This window comes from Bos javanicus, chromosome 21 (genome assembly GCF_032452875.1).
Source record: "Bos javanicus breed banteng chromosome 21, ARS-OSU_banteng_1.0, whole genome shotgun sequence".
Classification (NCBI taxonomy): domain Eukaryota; kingdom Metazoa; phylum Chordata; class Mammalia; order Artiodactyla; family Bovidae; genus Bos; species Bos javanicus.
Window position 1 is genome coordinate 41,714,193 of NC_083888.1, and position 24,476 is coordinate 41,738,668.

Consider the following 24,476-nt stretch of genomic DNA (forward strand, 5'->3'; position numbering starts at 1 on the left):
TGTCTATTGAACACTTAGAAAAGAGAGTTGGCTAAGATCTCAAAATATGCTGATAAGAGGCACATGACATATCTGTTACTCCGTACTTCATAATATAAATTGTGGTAGGTTTGTAACTTTGTAACACATTCTTCTTCTGCATTGTTTACACTGAATGACATGGTACTGAATGAATATTTTATGTAAAACACACATACATACATGTTTCGATAACCTTTGCATGGACTTTAAAGTGGTTCTAAGAATGCTGAGCAGCATGAAAGTCAACTCTTCTACTGCATTTACTGCATTTTAAATCTCAGCTTTACTTGTGATGGTGTGGTAGAAAGAATCAATTGGATGATGGATCAGAGCATTTTTCCTCCGAATTCTACTACCTAATATATCCTCAGGAAAGACACACATACACAAGTCTGTATATTGGAGGTTCTTATTATTTCCTGAGAGCTCAAGTTCACAAGTTATGTATACTGCTATATAGATTGATATGTAATAAAATAAAAATAATTCTATCTGATAAAGAGGCAGGTAGTTGAACTAACAAGTCTGCCCTGCTTTTCAACAGTTCTCTTTGCTCACCCATCTGCCACTATCAGGAAGATTATTCTGTTGTGCTTTTTAAAAACTTCTTTCCCTCTTCATCTTTCCTTTTCAGTTTCCTGTTATTATGTGGCAAGATATGTCTATATCATATTATTATGTCTATATCAGTTATTACAGGGAGAAAAATTTACAAATGTCTTCCAGGTCATTTTTGCTGGAAGACCTCCAGCAAAGAATAAATCAGAGATCTTATTCCTTGATTGACTGCCACACTGCTTTCAAATGTAATCATGATATTACCCTCAAAAGGACTATTTTGTCCCTAAGTTTCATTTGAAATTTGTTTTTCAGAAATTTAGCAATTTGAGGATAGTCATAACTCAGGTTGATTTGAATCAATTTGTTTCTGCAGTTCAAAGAGTAAAATTTCAAATGCCTGTATAAGCTTTTGTGGTACTAATGGATATCTGGTGGACTCTTTTAGGAGACATCCCCTTACATCTTAACATAAGGGAAGCCTCAGATACAGGCCAGCCGATTGTGTTTTCACAGCCTGAAAGTGATGAGGTAAGTTATATTTATAAATATGTTTTTTATTTTCACAGGATATATACTTTTTGATACATAGAAAGAAGGTTGGGGAGATCAAGTTTGTCTATTGGGAATGAATGTATTAACCAAATATTAGTTAACTTAATCAAAGCTTCTTTAAGTTACTATAAGGTAGACGTACCATTGCTGATTCTGAATTATCAACTGAACAGGCCCAACTACAAAGAATCATCACCCAACCAGTTTTCTCATGAACAATGAACAATGGAAATTTGAACATGAACAATGGAAATTTGTAAAATTCTTTTCTTGCTAGCTAGCAATATCTAACTGCCTCAAGTTATTTTATTTCAGTGTTAGAAGTTCGGCTGATTGTTGAGAGAAGGAAACCAAATACAAGAAAAAATTGAGTTGAATGTAGGGAAACTGTATAAACCTTTAGAGACTGAATTTTCACTGCATTTATTTTAATAAATATGATTGAGGAGGTAAGGTGGGAAAATTAATAGTGTTTCATTATCTAATATAATTTGTGGTACAGATAGATTTTTCAAAGACTGCTGAAGCTCACTGCCTTTAAGTGTCAACTCTTTTGTTGTTCAGTCTCTGAGTTGTGACCAACTCTTTGTGATCCCCTGGACTGCAGTACACCAGGCTTCCTTGTCCTTCACTATCTCTCAGAGTTTGCTCAAGTTCATGTCACCAAGTCAGTGATGCTATCTAACCATCTCATACACTGCCACACTCTTCTCCTTTCACCGTCAATCTTTCCCAGCATCAGAGTCTTTTCCAGTGAGTTGGCTCTTTGCATCAGGTGGCCAAAGTATGAGTTTCAGCATCAGTCCTTCCAGTGAATAATCAAGGTTGATTTCCTTTAGGATTGACTGGTTTGATCTCCCTGCAGTTCAAGGGGCTCGCAAGAGTCTTCTCCAACACCACAGTTCAAAAGCATTAATTATTTGGTGCTCTATGGTCCAACTCTCACATCCATACATGATTACTAGAAAACCCATAGCTTTGACTATGTGGATCTTTGTCAGCAAAGTGATGTCTCTGCTTTTTAATATGCTGTCTAGGTTTGTCATGGCTCTTTTATTTTACTCTTTTTAAAATAGAAATAAAATCATAAGTGTATGATTTTATTATATATAATACTTTTATTATATACATAATATATATAATCATATATAATAAAGTCATATATATCTCTCCTTTCCTAAGTAGCAGTTGCTGTTTATGTTAGAAAGTGACTGGTGTATCAGTTTTAATGTAATTCTTATGCTCCTTTGCCAAACAGCCTCAATCAGTCCTCTTAGCTTTTCTTTTTTTCCCATACCAAATAAATGTAGCTTTAGAGTACCGTTACTTTGTCCACCCATAACTATTCCCCCTTTCATTCTAGTTTGCTCCCTCTAATCCTGTATGAACTGAAAGACAAAGGAGCCAGACTTTGTTAGAACTGTGAATACAATAAGGGCAAAGCTGACAACCAGGAGTCTGAGATTGGTCAAGTAGATTCATTTTGAACTATCTCTTTCAGGACCCAGAGCTCCTTTCTCTTTCTTAAGGGTCGACAGTTATGGTACAGGCGATTGAGTTGCTGGGATATGATGTCTGAGTAAACTTACTATTGTATATATCCTTGTTTTTCCTTTCTCTGCCTCTTATGTAGTAATAAATGTTAAATTTCCTTTTCAGTCTTTTCTTTGAAATCTTTCAGATAAGCAAAAAACATAACCTTTTATTGCTTTCACAACTGAAGCATGGCAATCTCATCTACTGTAAGTGTACTTTATGCAGTGAATGAAAAGTTGTATGAAAATTGAGGGTTTTTAAAGTCAAATACTTTTAAATGCCTCCTGAGAGCAGCCTATTTAAAGATATGTAGTGGTGAATCCTTTTCAATAAGAATAATTGTCTAGTAGTTTATTTCAATTATGAATTTAGGTTTTAAAATATTTTCCCTCCTGTCCATTATTTTTTTTCTTTGAGATTCTCCAAAAGCAAAAACATTTCAGAAAGTTAAAGGAATGTAACATAACAGAGAATATATAGCAGCCATCAAAAAGCAATATGATTTAAAGCTCTAAACAACAGTGTTTGTAGAGTTTTTTGGTTACATGTTTTTTTAAATCTCATTTACACTTACGTAAAATTAGATCTATTATTTTACTGTTGCTGGCTGACATTTATGGTAATGTGAGCAAGCTACCCCTTTGTGGTTTAGGCTAGACTTAATCTGGTGAAGTCTCAGCTAAAACTAGTGAGAATTTCACACACCACATTGTCAGCCTTACATATGAAGACTTCTGAGCAGTTTTTTAAGATTCAGACATGTCCATAAAAAGAGATTTAGAAAATGGAGCTTTGTATTTATTTTGTTTCCATGGAAGTTATTGTTTCCTACTCTTAGATTGCAGACATTCATTGTTATTAACCATCTTTCTAACAATAATAGCAGTTATAGTATGTTAGACACTGTTAGGCATCTATATACTTTCAATGCTCACAACAACTTAATACAATGTATAAATAGTTCCCATTTTTCAGTTGAGAAAACTGAGACTCATAGAAGCTAAATAATTTTCCAAGGTCACAGAACTGATAGATGCCAAGATGTGATTAAAAAGCAATTCTCTTCCTTCTAAATGTTGTCCTCTTCATTGTGTCACCTCTGGTGGTTTAGCCGCTCAGTCATGTCCGACTTTTGCGACCCCATGGACTGTAGCCCGCCAGGCTCCTCTGTCCGTGGGATTTTCCAGGCAAGAATACTGGAGTGGATTGCCTTTTCCTTCTCTACTCACCTTCTGAGTCCTCTACTAATAGCTATGATTTCTTCAGTTCCTTCTAAGAAATGAGCACAGTACTTGAGTGCATTAAATACAACATACTCTCTTAATTTGATTCTCATAACACATTTGTGAGGTATGTTTGATAATCTCCATTTTTCAAATGAAGAAGTAGAGATTCATTCGCAGTAAGGAATTTGTCCAAGATAGTACCCGAGGCTATTTCCATACTCAGCTCTGAAACTGTAGGCTTGCATCCTCTTCCCAAGGCAGTATCTGCTTCCCTTCTCAATTAATTGCAAGCTTGCTTCAGTGTCTGTCTATTGTGTATATTTAGGCTGGCTTTCAGTTCACCTCCTTTTCATATTACAGAGATCTAGATAAGAGGGGTGGTCCCATTGGTGTGCACAGTGGCAGCCATAATACAGAATATCTTAACCTGGGTTTGAGAATTCCCCTGAAGTTATATCCAGAATGTATGAATGTGCATTTTTCTGGGAAATTGAACAAGAGAGTTACTAGATTCTCAAAAGGTCTCTGCATGAAAAGCAAAGCATTAATCAATATTAGCCTGGGATTTCATTACCAAGAATGCTACTTCCTAAGTGTGACCTTAGATAAGTTCCCTCATGTCTCTGAACCTTTCTCTCTGTCTGTAAATTATATCATAATGAGAGGGATTAAATGAGATGATAATGTGAAAATATTTTGAAAAATGCCAAGTAGAATACAGCTATGAGTATTTATGTCTTCTGAAATGTCCTGTGAAAGTTGTCATGGTACTAATTGTCTTTCTTCCGCCCTTCATCAAAGGGTTGAGCCCATTTATGCCCTTCCCCTTACATAGCTTCAGGTAAATGTCACTCTTTGGTGACATCTAAAAATCAGCAGAATTTGAATCATAAGATGAGGATGGAGTTCTCAGCCTCAGCATTAAAGATTTTACTAGGACATCAGGAATTCCTAGACATTAGGAAACTGTTGTTGAGTCCTGGAATTAGGATCCTTCTGATGACTTTTATGGTGAATGTTACCTTCTAATAATCCCCTTCCCTTTTCCCCTGTGAACTTAAATGGAAATCTGCTCTCAGAAGCTGGTTTCAGCCATCTCAACAGATTCTGCCATATGCATGGAAGCTTAGTGCCCATTCTACCTGAATGTCTTCATTTAAAGAATGAAAGAAGTGTTTACTTGCAAACGTGATAAATTCTATAAAAATTAATGGGATGGAATATGTCAAATTATTTGTTAATTCTTAGCCCTTTAGACGGAGAAGGCAATGGCACCCCACTCCAGTACTCTTGCTTGGAAAATCCCATGGATGGGGGAGCCTGTTAGGCTGCCATCCATGGGGTCGCTAAGAGTCGGACACGACTGAGCAACTTCACTTTCACTTTTCACTTTCATGCACTGGAGAAGGAAATGGCAACCCACTCCAGTACTCTTGCCTGGAGAATCCCAGGGACGGGGGAGCCTGGTGGGCTGCCATCTATGGGGTTGCACAGAGTCAGACACGACTGAAGTGACTTAGCATAGCATAGCCCTTTAGATTGACACTTTTCATTGTTAGCTTTTAGGGGTTTGCTACAGGCAAATTTATTAATAAATAAAAGTTTCATCTTTAGCTTATTGTCTTCTTACTAATTCCTCCTTCTTTTGTCTATCTTTAATTAATCCCTCCTCTCAGCACCAGGTTCCAGGGCTCTCATTCTCTGTCCATAAAATCTTCTAAAATTAGGCATTAGGAATTTAACTCTTCCAGTTATATTTAAAAACATAATGATTAATTGAAAGGTGTGGAATGTATTGAATTTGAGGCATCATTGGAAAAGTTGGGAGGGGCTAGAGTACCAGTTAAAAAGCTCCAAGTGGCTACTACCTACTCAACCAAAAGTCAAAACCATCTGCATATGTGCACCATGGGCTTCCCTGGTGCCTCAGACGGTAAAGCGTCTGCCTGCAATGTGGGAGACCCGGGTTCCATCCCTGGGTTGGGAAGATACCCTGGAGAAGTAAATGGCAACCCACTTCAGTACTCTTGCCTGGAAAATCCCATGGACAGAGGAGCCCGATAGGCTATAGTCCATGGGGTCACATGACTGAGCAACTTCACTTTTTCACTATGTGTACAACTGAGGAAATGAGAGTAATTGAAGCTATAAATATAAATAGTATAAAATAGCCAGAGAAAGCAATAGAGGAAGGGAGAGAGAGTGGACACTTAGGATTCAGAACTCTTAAGTTCAATAGCATTTCCTCTGGTGTGTGTAATTATAATTGTTCATTCAACTATTTCTACCTTTTGCCTTTGGTTGAGTCCAGGACACAGTGATGAACCTATGATTGACCGTTAATCTTGTGGTTTCATTCTGTTTGTCAAGTAAAAGTCTTAATATTGGATGTTAAAAGCTATGCTGTAAGATATACCTGGTAAAGGCTTTAAAAGGTAAGTAGAAGCCTTATTGTCTTATAATTTCTACATTATAATCTCATAATATGCAGATGACACCACCCTTATGGCAGAAAGGAAGAGGAACTAAAAACCTCTTGATGAAAGTGAAAGTGGAGAGTGAAAAAGTTGGCTTAAAGCTCAGCATTCAGAAAACGAAGATCATGGTATCTGGTCCCATCACTTCATGGGAAATAGATGGGGAAACAGTGGAAACAGTGCAGACTTTATTTCTTTGGGCTCCAAAATCACTGCAGATGGTGAGTGCAGCCATGAAATTAAAAGACGCTTAGTCCTTGGAAGGAAAGTTATGACCAACCTAGATAGCATATTCAAAAGCAGAGACATTACTTTGCCAAAAAAGGTCCATCTAGTCAAGGCTATGGTTTTTCCAGTGCTCATGTATGGATGTGAGAGTTGGACTGTGAAGAAAGCTGAGCGCCAAAGAATTGATGCTTTTGAACTGTGGTGTTGGAGAAGAGTCTTGAGAGTCCCTTGGACTGCAAGGAGATCCAACTAGTCCATTCTGAAGGAGATCAGTCCTGGGATTTCTTTGGAAGGAATGATGCTAAAGCTGAAACTCCAATGCTTTGGCCGCCTCATGCGAAGAGTTGACTCACTGGAAAAGATTCTGATGCTGGGAGGGATTAGGGGCAGGAGGAGAAGGAGACGACAAAGGATGAGATGGCTGGATGGCATCACCAACTCGATGGACGTGAGTTTGAGTGAACTCTGGGAGTTGGTGATGGACAGGGAGGCCTGGTGTGCTGCGATTCATGGGGTCGCAAAGAGTCGGACATGACTGAGCGACTGAACTGAACTGAATCTTAATATGAAATGACTGTGTATGGAAAACTAGACCTTCACATCTTTAAAAACAAAGACAAAGGGGAAAAGCTCACCGTAAAGCTTGTGTTCTTTGGTTGTCATCCAGTGCCTTTACTTGGTAATGATAGATAAAACAAAGGGAAGGGATTTAATTTACTTAGTCCTCAGGCAGGAAAATTGTCCAAAAGGATATGTTAATATGAACTCTTCAATGGGATTGTAAATTACTTGAGGTCATAATAGTAATAATAGTAGACAATCATTCATTATTTACTTTTTGTATTACAGTACTTCACATACTTTATTCTTACCTAATATGCCCCCAAGCCCTTTGAGGTAGATACTATTATCATAACTGTTTTACAGATAATGGAACCAAGCCTGGAAGGGTTAATTCACTTGCCCAAGGCCAGTGCTAATAAGTAATGGAACTAGGATTTTAAAGCTTACTTGTCTGACCTTAAGGCCCCAACTCTTTACCAGAGAGTGCTTCTGCCTCCCTTTTTTTTATCATTGCATCCCACAGATTTCCCTAAACTATGCCTTGCATTAAGAACCGAGTCAGACACGACTGAGCAACTGAACTGAAGTCAACTGAAGAACCAAAAAGTATTTGTTGAATGAATCTTCATTGGCTGAAAAAATTCAATCTCAACAGTTTTGTGGAAATTGAAACTTAAACTAAGCACTTTCAGTGATTTCTCAGCAAATGACAATCTAATTGTTACTTTCAGTGTGATTTATTGAAAGTTTAAGCTTGGGGATGGTCCATTAAAAAGCAAAGGTTAAATGTAGCAAATTTGATTATTATAGAATCTTTATTTTGTATACTGAGATAGGTTTATATCTCTACTTTAATGTAAGTAAGAACTAAGAAATTATAGAATGATGGCCTTAGCTTGCTTTAGTGCACTTTTATTTACACAGTAAAATATTAGACTTAAATACCTAAAAAAGCTACTAGGAGATAAAAGGTGTTAATATTTATAAAAATGCATGGGTGAAAATAAGCACTTTGGTTGGGGGGGAGCCACACTGTGCAGCGTGTGGAAACCTAGTTCCCCAACCAGGGATGGAACCTGTGCTGCCTGCAGTGGAAGCACAGAATCTTAACCATTGGACTTCCAGGAAAGTCCTGAAAAGCACACTTTCATTTTAAAAGAAATATTTCTTTATGAAGTATATGTTATTTCCATTTTAAAGCAAAATCTGTTGTTTCTGGTGACTACAGCAGAGATTGAAACCCTTTTTAGACAGTACATTTTGATTAGAATTACTTGTATTTTGAATTTACTGTTTAATGTGTGATGTGGCTTCCCTGGTGGCTCAGTCAGTAGAGTGTCTGCAATGTGGGAGTCCCGGGTTCAATCCCTGGATTGGGAAGATCCCCCAGAAAAGGAAATGGCAACCCACTGCTGTATTCTTGCCTGGACAATTCTGTGGACAGAGGAGCCCAGCGGGCTACAGTCCATGGGGTCGCAAAGAGTGGGACACAGCTGAGTGACTAACACTTTCACTTTCTTTGTGATGTGGTGGGTTTTCCAGGTGGCTCAGTGGTAAAGAATCTACCTGCCAATGCAGGAGTTGCAGGTTCAATCCCTGGGTCAGGAAGATCCCCTGGAGGAGGAAATGGCAACCCACTCCAGTATTCTTGCCTGGAGAATTCCTTGCACAGAGGAGCCTGGTGGGAGTCCATGGGATTGCAAAGAGTCAGACACAACTGAGAGACAGCACACAGCCCCCACGTGATATGCTAGAAGGAGCTGGGCTTTGGAGTCAGGCAGATCCAGTTGTGAATGTTCTTCATCCTGCTAACTTTGTGACCGAGCAGACAAGCTCAGTTTCTTCATCCATGTTGAGCCAATGGTGTTTATTTTATATCCATGAGATTGTGTGATTACTTATACTAGTACTTCGTACAGTATGTACTCAGTAAAAACATATAAGGTCTTATTCATGCTTTGAGAGCTATTCTTTTATTTAAAAGAAGAATGTAAATGAAATTTTAACACTTTCTTGGTAAAATAAAATATAATTCACCTATTAGGGAACAAACATAGTTTTTTCTTTTTTTTCGGGGGGTCTGACAGTATTCTGCTTATTGACATGGGTGTTGAGTTACAGAGTGTGTTCAGTTTGTACACTTGCATTGCTGTGTGCACTTAGGATCCATGCATGTATTTTTAAAGAAATTTAAATACATATCACCAGTGAAAAAGTAGCGTGTGAAAGTACATTTACGTGTGATCTTCTTACATAGTCAAGGTAGATCTTTAAAGTATTAAATAAAATTACTCTGTAATTCGTTTTTTTTAAATTACACTGTTGTTTCTAGATCAAAAACTGACAAATACTAAGTATATAACTTATAAAGAAAAGGAGTCAAGTATTTATTTTTAAAAGTTAGTAGAAAAGAAGTTAATATAGGTTGAATATGAAATTAAATCTGGTCTTTTGAGGAGACCACAAAAACTTGATAAATACAAACCCAAATATATCAATTATTAATATTAACATAAATAACCAATTACTCCTTTTAAAGTCAAACATTTCTGCTTATAATCATTGGATCTTTTTCAAGAAGTAGAGCCAAAATGTAAGGTGTAAAGTAGTAATGTGAAACATATATTTTATGTAATCATATATGGTATGTTTCAACAATGAAACAAGTAGCCTGGCAATATATATATAGACAATATACACTTAAATGTGTGTCATTGTTGTAATTAGCATAATTTAAAATTTCCTTAATGAACAGTTTTCCAGCATGTTGATTGAGAGATAACAGACATGACTGACTCTTTTCATTCCCAACTCCCAGGGGGAAATGCAAGTAAATTTTTTATTTTAACATATACACAGACCTATTCTTATTCAAATTCTTTCCCCATTTAGGTTATTACAGAAATTGAGCAGCGTTTCGTGTGCCATGTAGTAGGCCCTTGTTTTTATGTATATGTATATATAATACCTATGTATCCACAGATACATACATGTACACATATACACACACATAAAGGTAGCTATATGTGTGTATACATATTCTTCTTCTTTCTGATATAATATGTGACAAATATTAAATTTATGATGTGAGTTACGAATATGGGTTTCTTTTTTGTGGCACAAAATTATAATATATATATATATGAGTATATGTATATAATTATATGAAAAAGTGAAAATGTTAGTTACTCAGTCGTATCTAACTCTTTGCAACCTCACAGACTGTAGCCCGCCAGGATCCTTTGTCAATGGAATTCTCCAGACAAGAATACTGGAGTGGGTAGTCTTTCCCTTCTCCAGGGGATCTTCCTGACCCGGGGATCGAACCTGGGTCTCCTGCATTGCAGGCAGATTCTTTACTGTCTGAGCCACCAGGAAAACCCAACATAATTATATATATCAAAATAATTCTTTTCCTTTTCAAAATGCTGATTTCTAATTATGTTGTATCAACTTCATAATGTAAATACACAAGGGTCTATGGAGGAAATATTTACTTTTGAGTATAGTTTTTTAAAAATAATCAAGATGTATGAAACACGGTTAAACATCAAGTCAGGGTAGTTCAGTTAAGTTCAGTTAGTAGTTCAGTCTCTCAGTTGTGTCCGACTCTTTGTGACCCCATGGACTGCAGCATGCCAGGCTTCTTGTCCATCACCAACTCTCGGAGCTTGCTATCCATTGAGTCGGTGATGCCATCCAACCATCTTATCCTTTGTTGTCCTTTTCTCCTCCTGCCTTCAATCTTTCCCAGCATCAGGGTCTTTTCCAATGAGTCAGTTCTTTGTATCAAGTGGCCAAAGTATTGGAGTTTTAGCTTCAGCATCAGTCCTTCCAATGAATATTCAGAACTGATTTCCTTTAGGATTGATAGTCAGAGTAAAGAAGCCTCAAAGAGTTCTTTTACCATCCAGAGTCAAGGAACTGGTCTGCCTGTGTTCAAAGCCCAGCTCATCTCACACTAGCTGTGATGCTGTGGACAATACTCTTCATCTTTCTGAGTCTTGGTTTTCTTGTTTATAGAGTGGGAATAATGACAGAATTTACCCCTTACGATAATTGTGAGGATAAAGTGAAATAGTACTTGACTGTTATTAAGTACTCAAGTAAATTTTAACTATTACCATTACATCAAGTGGTGCTGGTTGTAGGGGTAGTAGAATTAGTATCTACACAACTCTTAAGTATATAAATGTATAAATTAACAGTTTTAGAAAATCTTACTATTGTCTTACAGTTACTCTTTATAGATAAGGTAGAAGAAGTAAGTAGTATTTGCATTTTAATTGTTTAAAACTTTGAAATACAAATGCCATGACCATTGTTCTAACTGGACTGTGCAGGCTTTAGGTCAGTTGTGGCCCACTTGATGCTTGGGAGCTGCTTTTTGTGTTATGTTGTACTGGGGTCGTAGAGATGGACAATGTGACAACTGATTCTAGGAATTCTTGCATGGTGCTTAAATCTCACTGGATGGAGGAGCCGGTAGGTGCTTGGTGCTGGTATCAGACACCATTCCCAAAGAGAATGATGAAAATGCTTTCTGAAGATCAACCTAGGATGGTATAGATAGTCTTTTCAAAAATGACTAACAACTCTTAGTGCCAAAGAAGTATGGCAGTATCCCACTCAGGATATCAACTTTTCAGAAGAGGAAGGTGTAATTTTTCTGCAGCTGGACTGGGTTGCTAGTTTGCTGAAACAGGAATTAGAGTTTGAAAAACAGTAATTGCTGCTACTAAATATTGATTTTTTTTTTTTTCTTCAGAAAGTTACCCTCCAAATAACCTAAAATCCTTTCTCCTCTGCCCTGCCCGCAATGTTCACAGCAGTATCTTCTCACTATTGAATTTCATCACATTCTGTTCAACTCAGCAGACAGCGATGGCAGTTTGTGAGTCACTTGATGTGTACTGGGGAGAAATATACAGCAAATAAATCTATTCTTTTCCAGGCCAAAGCCTACCTAAGGATTGCTACTGAAGTGGTAAGAAGATTACCACCACCTCCAGAGTCATTCCCCAAGTGTCTTGGAAATTTGCCTGGTCTTTGACAGTTAAGGCCTTTGGAAGTCAGCAGTGTGGTGGTGAAACCTACAGAAACAATAGCAATCATAATTATTTTCTTGTATTTCTAAAGAAATAATGTCCAGTCTTCAGATTTGATTTGCTAAACAATGACTCACAAATAAAAATTTTACATACCAATGCTTAAATTTAAAAAAAAGTTTTTTTTAATGCTTAGGAATATTTTTGAAAGCTATTGTGTGCCAGCATCCCAGAACTGCATTTTATTTTATTGAACTATCCCAAGGCAAGGAATCATGAGTTAATATTACAAGCCCAACCTTCAATTCAGGAGAGAACCTTGCTCTTTCTGCAGGACTATAGAGTTAAAGGATTTACTGAGTATGAGTATGGACCTGAGTATGACAACTTTCCATCAGGCAGTGTGGTCTGGGTCTGAATCCTACATCTAGTACTATCTTGGACCCTTTCTTAATACAGATGAACTTCTACTTCTTCATCTAGAATAGACTCTCCCTCTAGACTTTATGAATCTGGGTCTGGGCATGTATATTTTTAACAAAATTATAAATATTTTGATTGTTTTGATTATGATGGCAATAATAATGATAGCTAACATTTATCAAGGGTTTTCTTGTGTCCTTATAGTTAATCTTTCATTGATTTGAGTGGAGTACTGTTGTTATCTCTGCTTTATAGATGGGGAAGTTGAGATGTGGGAAAGTTAAGTGTTGTACTGAGTGTTACTGTTCTAGCAAGTAGAGGTTTGAACTTGGGCAGTTGGATACTGGATCCTTCCTTTTGTACACCAAAGGGCATTTGTTTATTTCAAAAGAGGAATGTGAATATGGTGTTCAAAATTTCTTCAACTTATTTGACCATTAACTTTCCCACCTCCCCTTCCCCTTTAGGAGCATTTCATGAAGTTCATATTTCAAAGAACACACCTTGAAAAACATCTTGTCTGGTTGAGGCTCAGAGAGAGAGAGAGAGAGTCAAGGGCTTCCCAAGGTTATAAAGCTGTAAGTACTGATAAGAGTTTAGTAGTTAATCCTCACTCTAAGGAGATGGTCTGTGACCTTTGGCAGATGCGTGAGTTTCTTTGCTCTGTCGTTAAGCAGCCAGAAAATTAGGTAAAGAGTTATATCTCATTATAAACATGTTTTTGCACACTTATGTTCACAAAAAAAAAAAAAACTATGCATAAATGTTTTTGCATAGTTTAGCAGCTTTATTTGTAATAGCCAAAACAACCCAAAGTTTTTCACTGGGTAAATGGTTCGACAACCAGTAGTATATCCATACTATAGAATACTACTCATTGATGAAAAAGAACAAAGTATGGATACATGCAATGACCTGGATAAACTCCAGATAATTATGCTGAATGAAAAAGTAATCCCAAGAAGTTGTGTACCATATGATTCAACTTAACATTCTTGAAATGACAGAATTATAGAAATGGAGAACAGATGAGTGGTTTCCAGGGGTTAAGGAGGAGATTGGTGATGGGGGAGGGAATTGTGTTTGTGGCTGTACAAGGGCAATATGAGAGATCCTTTGGAGGATGTAAGTGTTCTGTATCATGACTATATCAATGTCAGTATCTTGGTTGTGAAATTGTGCAATAGCTTTGCAAGATGTTAACACTGGAGGAAACTGGTAAAGGGCACAATGAAATTTCTCTGTATTATTCCTTATAAGCTGCATGTGAATCTACAAATACCTCAAAATAAAAATAAAAGTATAATTTAAAAAAACAAACTTGTGCTGCTATATCTGAACTGAAGTCTTCTGGACCAAATTATCCATGCTAATTAAAATCATGAATAAAAGTATTTGTGGACACACAGTAATCATCATTCATCACTCTGAAAAAGAAGAAATGACTTTAGGTGGTAGATATGTAATTGTATTTTATTCTCTTTTTGGAAGAAGGCCGATGTGGATAATCATTGAGTACTTCAAAATACCAAAAAAGCAAGTAGTTGAACCAAGCTTAACCCTTCCTGGAAAAGGAATAATTTAAATAAGCTTCCAGAAGTGCCTAAAGTTGTGTACCAGAATTTAATACATCTGATGGAAAAATGAGAAAGAGTTTACTCATAAATATGTGACTTAGAGAAGATTCACATATGTAATAATGTGCTCCCTTCTCCCTCACCTATAAGTCTCTGCACATGCTTCCAGGTAAGTCACTGAAAAATAACTGTGGTTGGAGTTTATACCCAGGTTCAAAAATGAAGGAAGGGAAAGTAGCTCTGGGAGCAGTAATGAAGCTTATTCCAGAATTTTGCCCCTGGTAGCCTTTGCTAAGCTTCAGGGAGCTGACTTCAAACAGACTATCAAGCACAGCTAGTCTGCCTCTTGCTAGAAGTAATAGTTATTTCTCATCCTTCACATTTCCATAGAATGTAGAAAATTTCCATTCACCAGTCCAGGAGGGAAAGACAAACTCTTGATAGCTTACAGTGAGCTATGTCAGATTCCTGATCTCCGAAGAAGATTTATCTTCGGGACCAGGAACCAGGCTTGATCACTCCAGAGCTTTTGTGTAGCAGAGTTTTATTAAAGTGAAAGAGGACAGAGAAAGCTTCTGACATAGACATCAGAAGGGGGACAGAGAGCGCCCTCACTCACTAGTCTTATCAAGGCCTTTAATACTTTTACCAGACCCACTCTGACAGCATACATCTTAAATTAACAAGATTAGAATTCTCAGGCCAGTGTATGCTCCTCGGTTCTGTCTCGTCACAACAAAGATTTGGAATGACGGACATTAAAGCCCTCAGCGCATCACAGCTCTTGGGTCTTGGACAAACTGTGTTATAGCTCTTAGATAAATCAGTGTTACACCTCTATTTTATTTAGAAGATAGCAGGAGAATCCATCCTCAAAGCGTGAGGGCATGCCAACCCGAAGACGGGAAGAGGAGAGTGGAGGAGCGCGCCAGCACACAGGAGAGAGAGAGAGCCCTTTGGCTCCTCTTTTTATATGTTTTTCCCTCCCCCTGGGCCTGCCCTATGCAAATTGGGCTAGCCAGGAGTGCCGTTTGTTCTACCTGATGTCCTCACTCTGGTCCTCGGACCTTCCTTTGACCTTCCTTTGTTCTGTTTTCATGGGCTTTTCCCTTCCTTGTCTTTTAGCCACTGCCATTTTGGACTCTGCTTCCTATTCTACCTACCTAACAGAACTGACAATAGAAAGGTCTCATCAGACCCACTCCCACATTATATGTCTTAAGATAACAGGATTAGTCAGAAGGTTCTTGTTAAGGAGAAACATGTCCTCCAGCAAGATACATTGTTATATAGACTAAGCCAAAGCAATGTAGAAATAACGTTTATCCTTTTCTCCTCCTTGAGAGCCTAGACCCCTTTCTCCTCAGGGACCCCGGACTTCTTATCAACCTGCCTCTACCTAGGAATTGACTCTCTCACTCCCCCAGTTGCTCCATCCCAGGGAAAGAGGAGTGACTCACGGGCAGATTGCTTCCTATCTCTGTCTCTGATTTCAGCCAAATCCTGAGCTTTCCAAGGTAGGCTACTGGGAAGCCCAAAGCTGTCCACCTCTACCTTGGACATGGGTGAGCAAGTCCATTTAATTTAGGGGTAGGGTATTTGGTAACCCATTGTGGTCACATGTACTTTAATCCAGCTACTGGTTTTTTGGGTTGTTTTAAAACTTTTATCTGAATTCTGTTTCTCTGCATTCCAAACAGGGGAAGAATCCCCCTAAACAGACTCCTTGGAAACACTGAATACCTTTCTAGAATCCTATAAAGTTAAAACTGAAGAATATATGGAGATATATATCAAATAAGTCCACCACTGTATTTGAAGCACCTCTTGGTAAAAATTAAGTTCATTAACAGCCGGAAGTTTTTTTTAAGGGGAGAAGGGGAGTAGAGTTTTCAGAAATAGACATATATAGATATGATATCTTGATTTTCAACAAAAGTACGAAGGTGATTCAATGAGGAATAGATCATCTTTTCAGCAGTTGTACTCAGTCAAGCATCTTTTTGCCAAGAAATGAACCTTGGCTTATACATTATGCATTTACAAAAATTAAGTCAAAATGGATCATATACCTAAATTCAAAATCCAAAACTATGAATCTTCTAAAAGGAAAAGATGTGAGAAAAATCTTCATCATCTTGAGTTAAACTTGTTTAAATATGGCACAGAAAATTGCTATAAAACTGTAAAAGAAAAAGTCAAAAATTGTACTTCATAAAAATTAAAACAGCTATTTGAAATTAAAACAGTAGTTAAGGAAATTAAAAGGAAATTTACAGATTGGGAGAAAATATTTATACAAAATATCTGACAAAGAATTTGTATCTAAACTATATAAAGAACTCTTATAACCTGATAATAAGAAGACAGAAAACCCAGTTTTAATACACAATGGAGTATTACTCAGCCATTAAAAAGAATACATTTGAATCAGTTCTAATGAGGTGGATGAAACTGGAGCCTATTATACAGAGTGAAGTAAGCCAGAAGGAAAAACACCAATACAGTATACTAATGCATATATATGGAATTTAGAAAGATGGTAACAATAACCCTATATGTGAGACAGCAAAAGAGACACAGATGTATAGAACAGTCTTTTGGACTCTGTGGGAGAGGGAGAGGGTGGGATGGTTTGGGAGAATGGCACTGAAACATGTGTAATATCATATAAGAAACAAATTGCCAGTCCAGGTTCGATAACAGGATGCAAGACGCTTGGGGCTGGTGCACTGGGATGACCCAGAGGGATGGTACGGGGAGGGAGGTGGGCGGGGGGTCCAGGATGGGGAACACATGTACACCTGTGGTGGATTCATGTTGATGTATGGCAAAACCAATACAATATTGTAAAGTAATTAGCCTCCAATTAAAATAAATAAATTTATATTAAAAAATAAAAATAATTTCCTTTAAAATGAGTAAATAATGGGACTAGAGACTTCACCAAAAGAGATACCATTGGAAAGTAGTGTGAAAAATACACAACACCTTTTGTCATCAGGGAAATGCAAACAAAGCAAAACAAAAAACTCAAAATGAGAGGTTACTCTACAGCTATGAAAATGGATACAATGAAAAAGACTGACCACATCAAGTGTTGATGTGATACTCTGTGGATCCTCTGGAACTTTCATACCCTGTTGTGGGGAACATAAAATAGTACATTTACATTTGGAAGACAGTCTGGCACATTTTTAAAAAGTGAAAGATGCACTTACTGAACAATCTAACTATTCTGCTCCTAGTTATTTACCAAGAGAAGCAAGTATATATTCATATGAAGATTTATACACAGACATTCCTAGCAAATGTGGTCCACTGGAGAGGGGAATGGCAAACCAGTCTTCTTGCCTTGAGAACCCCATGAACAGTTCGAAAAGGCAAAGATAGGACACTGAAAGATGAACTCCCCAGGTCGGTAGGTGCCCAAAATGCAACTGGAGATCAGTGGAGAAATAATGAAGAGACGGAGCCAAAGCAAAAACAACACCCAGCTGTGGATGTGACTGGTGACGGAAGCAAGGTCCAAAGCTATAAAGAACAATATTTCATAGGAACCTGGAATGTTAGGTCCATGAACCAAGGCAAATTGGAAGTGGTCAAATAGGAGATGGCAAGAGTGAATGTCAACATTTTAGGAATCAGCGAATTAAAATGGGCTGGAATGGGTGAATTTAACTCCAATGACCATTATATCCACTACTGTGGGCAGGAATCCCTTAGAAGAAATGGAGTAGCTATCATAGTCAACAAGAGTCCAAAATGCAGTACTTGGATGCAGTCTTAAAAACGACAGAATGATCTCTTTTCATTTCCAAGGCAAGCCATTCAATACACAGTAAAGCAAGTCTATGCCCCGATCAGTAATGCTGAAGAAGCTGAAGTTGTTCTTTGAAACCTACAAGACCTTCTAGAACTAACACCCAAAAAAGATGTTCTTTTCATTATAGGGGACTGGAATGCAAAAGTAGGAGGTCAACAAACACCTGGAGTAACAGGCAAATTTGGCCTTGGAATACAGAATAAAGCAGGGCAAAGGCTAATAGAGTTTTGCCAAGAAAATGCACTGGTCATAACAAACACCCTCTTCCAACAACACAAGAGAAGACTCTATACATGGACATCACCAAATGGTCAACACTGAAATCAGATTGATTATATTCTTTGCTGCCAAAGTCGGAGAAGCTCTATACCGTCAGCAAACACAAAACCAGGAGCTGACTGTGGCTCAGACCATAAACTCCTTATTGCCAAATTCAGACATAAACTGAAGAAAGTAGGAAAAACCACTAGACCATTCAGGTATGACCTAAATCAGATCCCTAACGATTATACAGTGGAAGTAAGAAATAGATTTAAGGACTCTGATAGAGTGCCTTCTGAACTATGGACGGAGGTTCGTGACATTGTACAGGAGAGAGGGAGCTAGACCATCCCCAAGAAAAAGAAATGCAAAAAAGCAAAATGGCTGTCTGAGAAGGCCTTACAAATAGCTGTGAAAAGAAGAGAAGCCAAAAGCAAAAGAGAAAAGGAAAGATATACATATCTGAATGCAGAGTTCCAAAGAATAGCAAGGAGAGATAAGAAAGCCTTCCTCAGTGATCAATGCAAAGAAATAGAGGAAAACAATAGAAAGGGAAAGACTAGCGATCTCTTCAAGAAAATTAGAGATACCAAGGGAACATTTCATGCAAAGATGGGCTCGATAAAGGACAGAAATGGTATGGACTTAATAGAAGCAGAAGATATTAAGAAGAGGTGGCAAGAATACACAGAAGAACTGTACAAAAAGATCTTCATGACCCAGGTAATCATCATAGTGTGATCACTGACCTAGAGCCAGACATCCTGGAATATGAAGTCAAGTGGGACTTAGGAAGCATCACTATGAACAAAGCTAGTGGAGGTGATGGAATTCCAGTTGAGCTTTTTCAAATCCTAAAAGATGATGCTGTGGAAGTGCTGCACTCAATATGCCAGCAAATTTGGAAGACTCAGCAGTGGCCACAGGACTGGAAAAGGTCAGTTTTCATTCCCATCTGTAAGAAAGGCAATGCCAAAGAATGCTCAAACTATTGAAGAGTTGCAGTCATCTCACATGCTAGCAAAGTAATACTTAAAATTCTCCAAGCCAGGCTTCAACAGTAAGTGAACTGTGAACTTCCACTTGTTCAAGCTGGATTTAGAAAAGGCAGAGGAACTAGAGATCAAATTGCCAATATCTGCTGGATCATCAAAAAAGCAAGAGAGTTCCCCCAAATCATCTATTTCTGCTTTATTGACTATGCTAAAGCCTTTGATTGGGTGGATCACAATAAACTGGGAAATTCTGAAAGAGACTGAAATACCAGACCACCTGACCTACTTCCTGAGACATCTGTATGCAGGTCAAGAAGCAACAGTTAGAACTGAACAGGGAACCACAGACTGGTTCCAAATAGGAAAAGGAGTATGTCAAGGCTGTATATTCTCACCTTGCTTATTTAACTTATATGCAGAGTACATCATGAGAAATGCTGGGCTGGATGAAGCACAAGCTGGAATCAAGATTGCTAGGAGAAATATCAGTAACCTCAGATATGCAGATGATACCACCCTTATGGCAGAAAGTGAAGAAGAACTAAAGAGCCTCTTGATGAAAGTGAAAGAAGAGAGTGAAAAAGTTGGCTTAAAGCTCAACATTCAGAGAATAAAGATCATGGCATCAGGTCCCATCACTTCATGGCAAATAGATGGGGAAACAGTGTCAGACTTTATTTTTGGGGGCTCCAAAATCACTGCAGATGGTGATTGCAGCCATGAAATTAAAAGACACTTACTTCTTGGAAGAAAAGTTATGACTAACCTAGACAGCATATTAAAAAACAGATACATTACTTTGCCAACAAAGGTCTGTCTAGTCAAAGCTATGATTTTTCCAGTAGTCATGTATGGATGTGAGAGTTGGATTATAAAGAAAGCTGAGCACCGAAGAATTGATGCTTTTGAACTATGTTGTTGGAGAACACTCTTGAGGGTCCCTTGGGCTTCGAGGAGATCAAACTAGTCTATCCTAAAGGAAATCAGTCCTGAATATTCATTGGAAGGACTGATGTTGAAGCGGAAACTCCAATCCTTTGGCCACCTGATGTGAAGAGCTGACACATTTGAAAAGACCCTGATGCTGGGAAAGATTGAAGACGGGAGGAGAAGGGGACGACAGAGGATGAGATGGTTGGATGGTGTCACTGACTCAATGGATGTGAGTTTGAGTAAACTCCAGAGTTGGTGATAGACAGGGAGGCCTGGCGTACTGCAGGTCCATGGGGTCGCAAGGAGTCGGACACAACTGAATGACTGAACTGAACTGATTCCTAGCATCTTTATTTATAATATCCAAATGCTGAACAGAACTCAGATTTCCACCAAAAGGTGAATGGATAAACCGGATTGACTGTGACATGAACAGAGGATTCTGGTTGGCTGTAGTCCATGGGGTCACAAAGAGTCAGATGTGATTTACTGCTAAACCACCAACCACCACTCTGTAATAGAATACTTATTAGCAATAAAGTGGAATGAATTATTAAATCTTGAATTATTAAAATGAATTCTTAAATTATTAAATCTTAAAATAATGGTGCTAAATGAAAGAGTCAGGGAAAAAAAAGGCTACAACCTGTGTAATATTATGTACATACCGTTCTAGGAAATGCATACCGACTAGACATGGTAGGTCAGTGATTGCCTGGAGATGGGCCCTGGGAGAGAACGGGTATGGAGAGAGGAATAGATATAAAAGTAAATGAAGAAGCTTTGGAAAGTGATGGAATGTTCATTAAGTTGATTGTGGTGTATACCTAGGTCAAAACTCATCAAGTTGTACACTTTAAATATGTTCAATTTATTATGCATCAGTTACACTTCAAGAAGGTTATTAAGAAAAATGATGCATTCATGAGTTGCTTTCTGCTACTGGATTATACTTTCTAGAATAGTGTTTTTATAAGAAAATAACCCTTTTAAATGACTGAAATGTCACAGTTTCCATGCATAGTTATTTTCAAATCCCTTTTTCAAAGTCTCTTTTTTTTTTTTTTTTAAACTAAAGAGACCTTATTGAACAACTGCATGAACATTCTCTCTTCCTTGTGCTAGTCTGAGTGACTGCTGATGTTTGGAGTTCAGATTGAAACTTGTAGGGTAATCAATTCAATTATTTGCTTTCTTTTCTTACTTCTGCCATTTCTGCTTGTGTTACCTGAAGCAGCAAATTGTTTTCACATTTAAAACTATTTACTTTGATTTAAACTCTACATAGAGTATAGTATAGAACTTGGTCACAGACCACTTTTCTAATAAACTATAATTTAAGTAACATTTACACCTTCAGTTTAAAATGTAACAATGCTTTGGAAACCTTGTTAAACTCTAAAACTGGATGACCTATATAAATATTGATGTGCCATATTTTCAACTTACTGGAAAAGTAGCTGACTTTTACTCCTGGGAATGTCAGGTTTATAACAACAGATAACTCAATTACTACATAAAGGATGTTTCGTACAAAAACTATCGTTTAATTTAAAAAGACAAAAAATGGTTATGTTTTTGAAGGTTTTTGCAAATTACTTTCCTACTCTTTATTATTGTTAATCTTTTGTAGGTATTTTCAAGTATGACAGTTGTGAGTTCTTGTTTATCTCATCTATACCCTGTGCCTTTGGTAATTTTAATACTGTAGGTTAGTTTGGACCTTTACAGTAACATCAGTTATCTTTTACAAATTGAATGTATCAAGCAATAATGATTTTTTTTACTATTTAAATTGAAAAGTAAAATAGGAACAATAAATTATCTTCAACTGTATCTGTTTCAAGCATTTAAAAAAACATTGTAGAATATGGGTGTTGCAGCTGTTGAACTGTTGTTTAAACATTACTTCTCACACTGTGCCTAATGGATTTAATTATGGTTCACACACTTGTTCCTTTATCATCTCTTCAGATGGAGAACTATACAGATAATTGAAAACCACTATGAGAATGTGTTATTAGGCTGTCTTGGCTGATGAGGGTATTTTCTAATTATGTCGTAAAGGTTCCTGGCAAATAAATTCTATTAAATACTGGCTTTCTCTTATAGTTCACTAATCTAGTTACTCACCTAGATCAAGTACAAAAGAAAGCCAACATATTGAAACTAAAGGGCCTTGTTGTTACTGGAAGCAAACATCAACAATAGTGTTTAGTCTAAAATCCATTTAACATTGAGAAGAACTGATCAAAAATATTTCTTCAACTCTTTTCCAGCCCATACTTGATCACAAGGAGCTTCTACTTTACTTGAGGACACTAAACTATGACAAAGTATATGTTTAAATGAATAAGAGCAAAACTCCCAAGTATATTAACAGTTTGAGGGAAATGGCCTGGAGAAAGAAGATCTGAAATCAGGTTTGTCGAGTAACAAGATGCAGAACGTGAGAGTCACGAGTTAGGTTTTATTGGGGCAAAGTGAAGACTGCAGCCCTGGAGACAGCACCTCAGATAGCTCTGAGAGACTGCTCCAAGGAGGTAGTGGGGGAAGGTCAATATGTACGATTTTGGTGAAGGGGGAGTTCAGTGCAAATCAGGCGCTTACTTTACAAAAGGTTTTCTGCTAGTCACTATGAGCTGGTGCCCCCATGAAGAGATTTAGTGCTCTTCTACACATGAAGAGATGCAAGGATTGGGATCATGAAATCAGTTTCTGAAAAAGATTCTAACTAAAGACCTGTTCCACAGTTGCCCTGAAGTACAAAGTGCCTTACTTTCCACCCTGAATTCCTCTCACGGGATTTGAAGGTTGGCAGCTGCAACAACACAGGGTTCAATCTCTGCAGAGGCAGGTGGCAAATGCTCTTGGCAAGTGCCAATTTGCAGGCACTTGACAGGTTTGAAGATTAGAGGGTTAAATAGGAGGAAATAATATGAGTAAAGAAATGGGTGTCAGTGGGTGGAAGGAATATGGTGTATATTGGCAATCTGTAGGAAAACTAACCCACTTGGAAATATAGTTTCATATTTGGATGTAATGGGAAATAGGATAATAGGATGGAAAAAACTGATCCTATTACAGAGGGCCTTGAGTGACATGAAGTGCAGTGTGACCTTGATACAACAAGTAGTCATAAGACTTAAAAAAAATTTTTTTTTATCTATAATGCATGCTTTCCAGAAAAATTTAAAAGGTACAAAAAAGCATTCCATGAAAAATAATTCCCCCTTTTCATAGAGCCTAACAAACTGATTTCAAAATGTATGTGAAGAGAAAGATCAAAGAATAGCAAAGAAACTCCTGGAGTAGAAAAATCAGCAGGAGGAGGAGGAGGGCAACTTGCCTTACCAGATATCGAAACTCACTATAAATTTATAGTAATTAAGACAGTTTGGAGTTAACATAGGGATAGAAAAATTGACAGCCTAGAAACAGTTTATGCATATTTAAATATTTGATTTATGACAAAATGAGTATTGCAGATCACTGGAGAAATATTGCTGAGACAGAAAAATAATTGGATCCCTACCTCATGCCATATAAAAATCAATTTTAAAAGTAAAACTTATAAAATTTTGAAGAAAATACATGACTGTGATCCTAGGAGTGAAGAATCTCTTAAACAATAACCTTTCATTCAAAAGGTATTCATTATAAAATAAAAGATTGATAAATTTGGCATTACGTTAAAATTTAAAATGTCTGTTCGGTAAAGGACATCATGTAGAAATTGAGATAAATCGTCAGCTGAGAACATATTGCAGAACCTATAATTAGTTATTCATAAGAATTCAAGAACTCCTACAGATCAGTAAGAAAATAAAAAAGAAAGAATAGCTTAATTGAAAACTCGGCAATAGAAATAAAACAGGCATTTCACAGAAGAGAAAACATGAATGGCCCATTTGTAAAGTTTAAAAATAAAATAAAATTTAAAAAAAAATCATAGAGCACAATATCAACACAGCTTAAAGCTAGGGAATTAGGTTGAATTGTTGTATTTAATTTACATTAATAAATATCTTAAAAGAAGCAAAAAGAAAAAAAAAAAAAACATGAGACACAACTCAGTCCCAGTAGTAATCAGAAAAATGCAAATCAAAATCAATGAGAGGTCATTTATACTTACCGGATTGTAAAAAGTAGTTAAGTCTTACAGACCAAGTGTCAGAAGGGACGTATCTTAGACCCTAGTGGTAAAATGGTAAGCAGCCATTTGCAGAACACTTTGTTGTGATACTG

The 24,476-nt window shown here is 37.2% G+C and overlaps 1 protein-coding gene across 4 annotated transcripts in view; it reads left to right on the top strand.

Moving 5' to 3' along the window:
- The window catches only part of NUBPL (NUBP iron-sulfur cluster assembly factor, mitochondrial), a 328,827-nt gene that overhangs the window by 230,710 nt on the left and 73,641 nt on the right, over positions 1 to 24,476 (top strand). For 3 of the 4 annotated variants that reach the window (XM_061394101.1, XM_061394104.1, XM_061394105.1), the window contains one exon: positions 1,028 to 1,110. In XM_061394101.1, the coding sequence (XP_061250085.1) occupies positions 1,028 to 1,110 (83 nt within the window). Of the gene's footprint in view, positions 1 to 1,027; positions 1,111 to 12,119; positions 13,953 to 24,476 lie in introns of those variants that run through there. The other variant, XM_061394102.1, reaches the window with a different exon arrangement.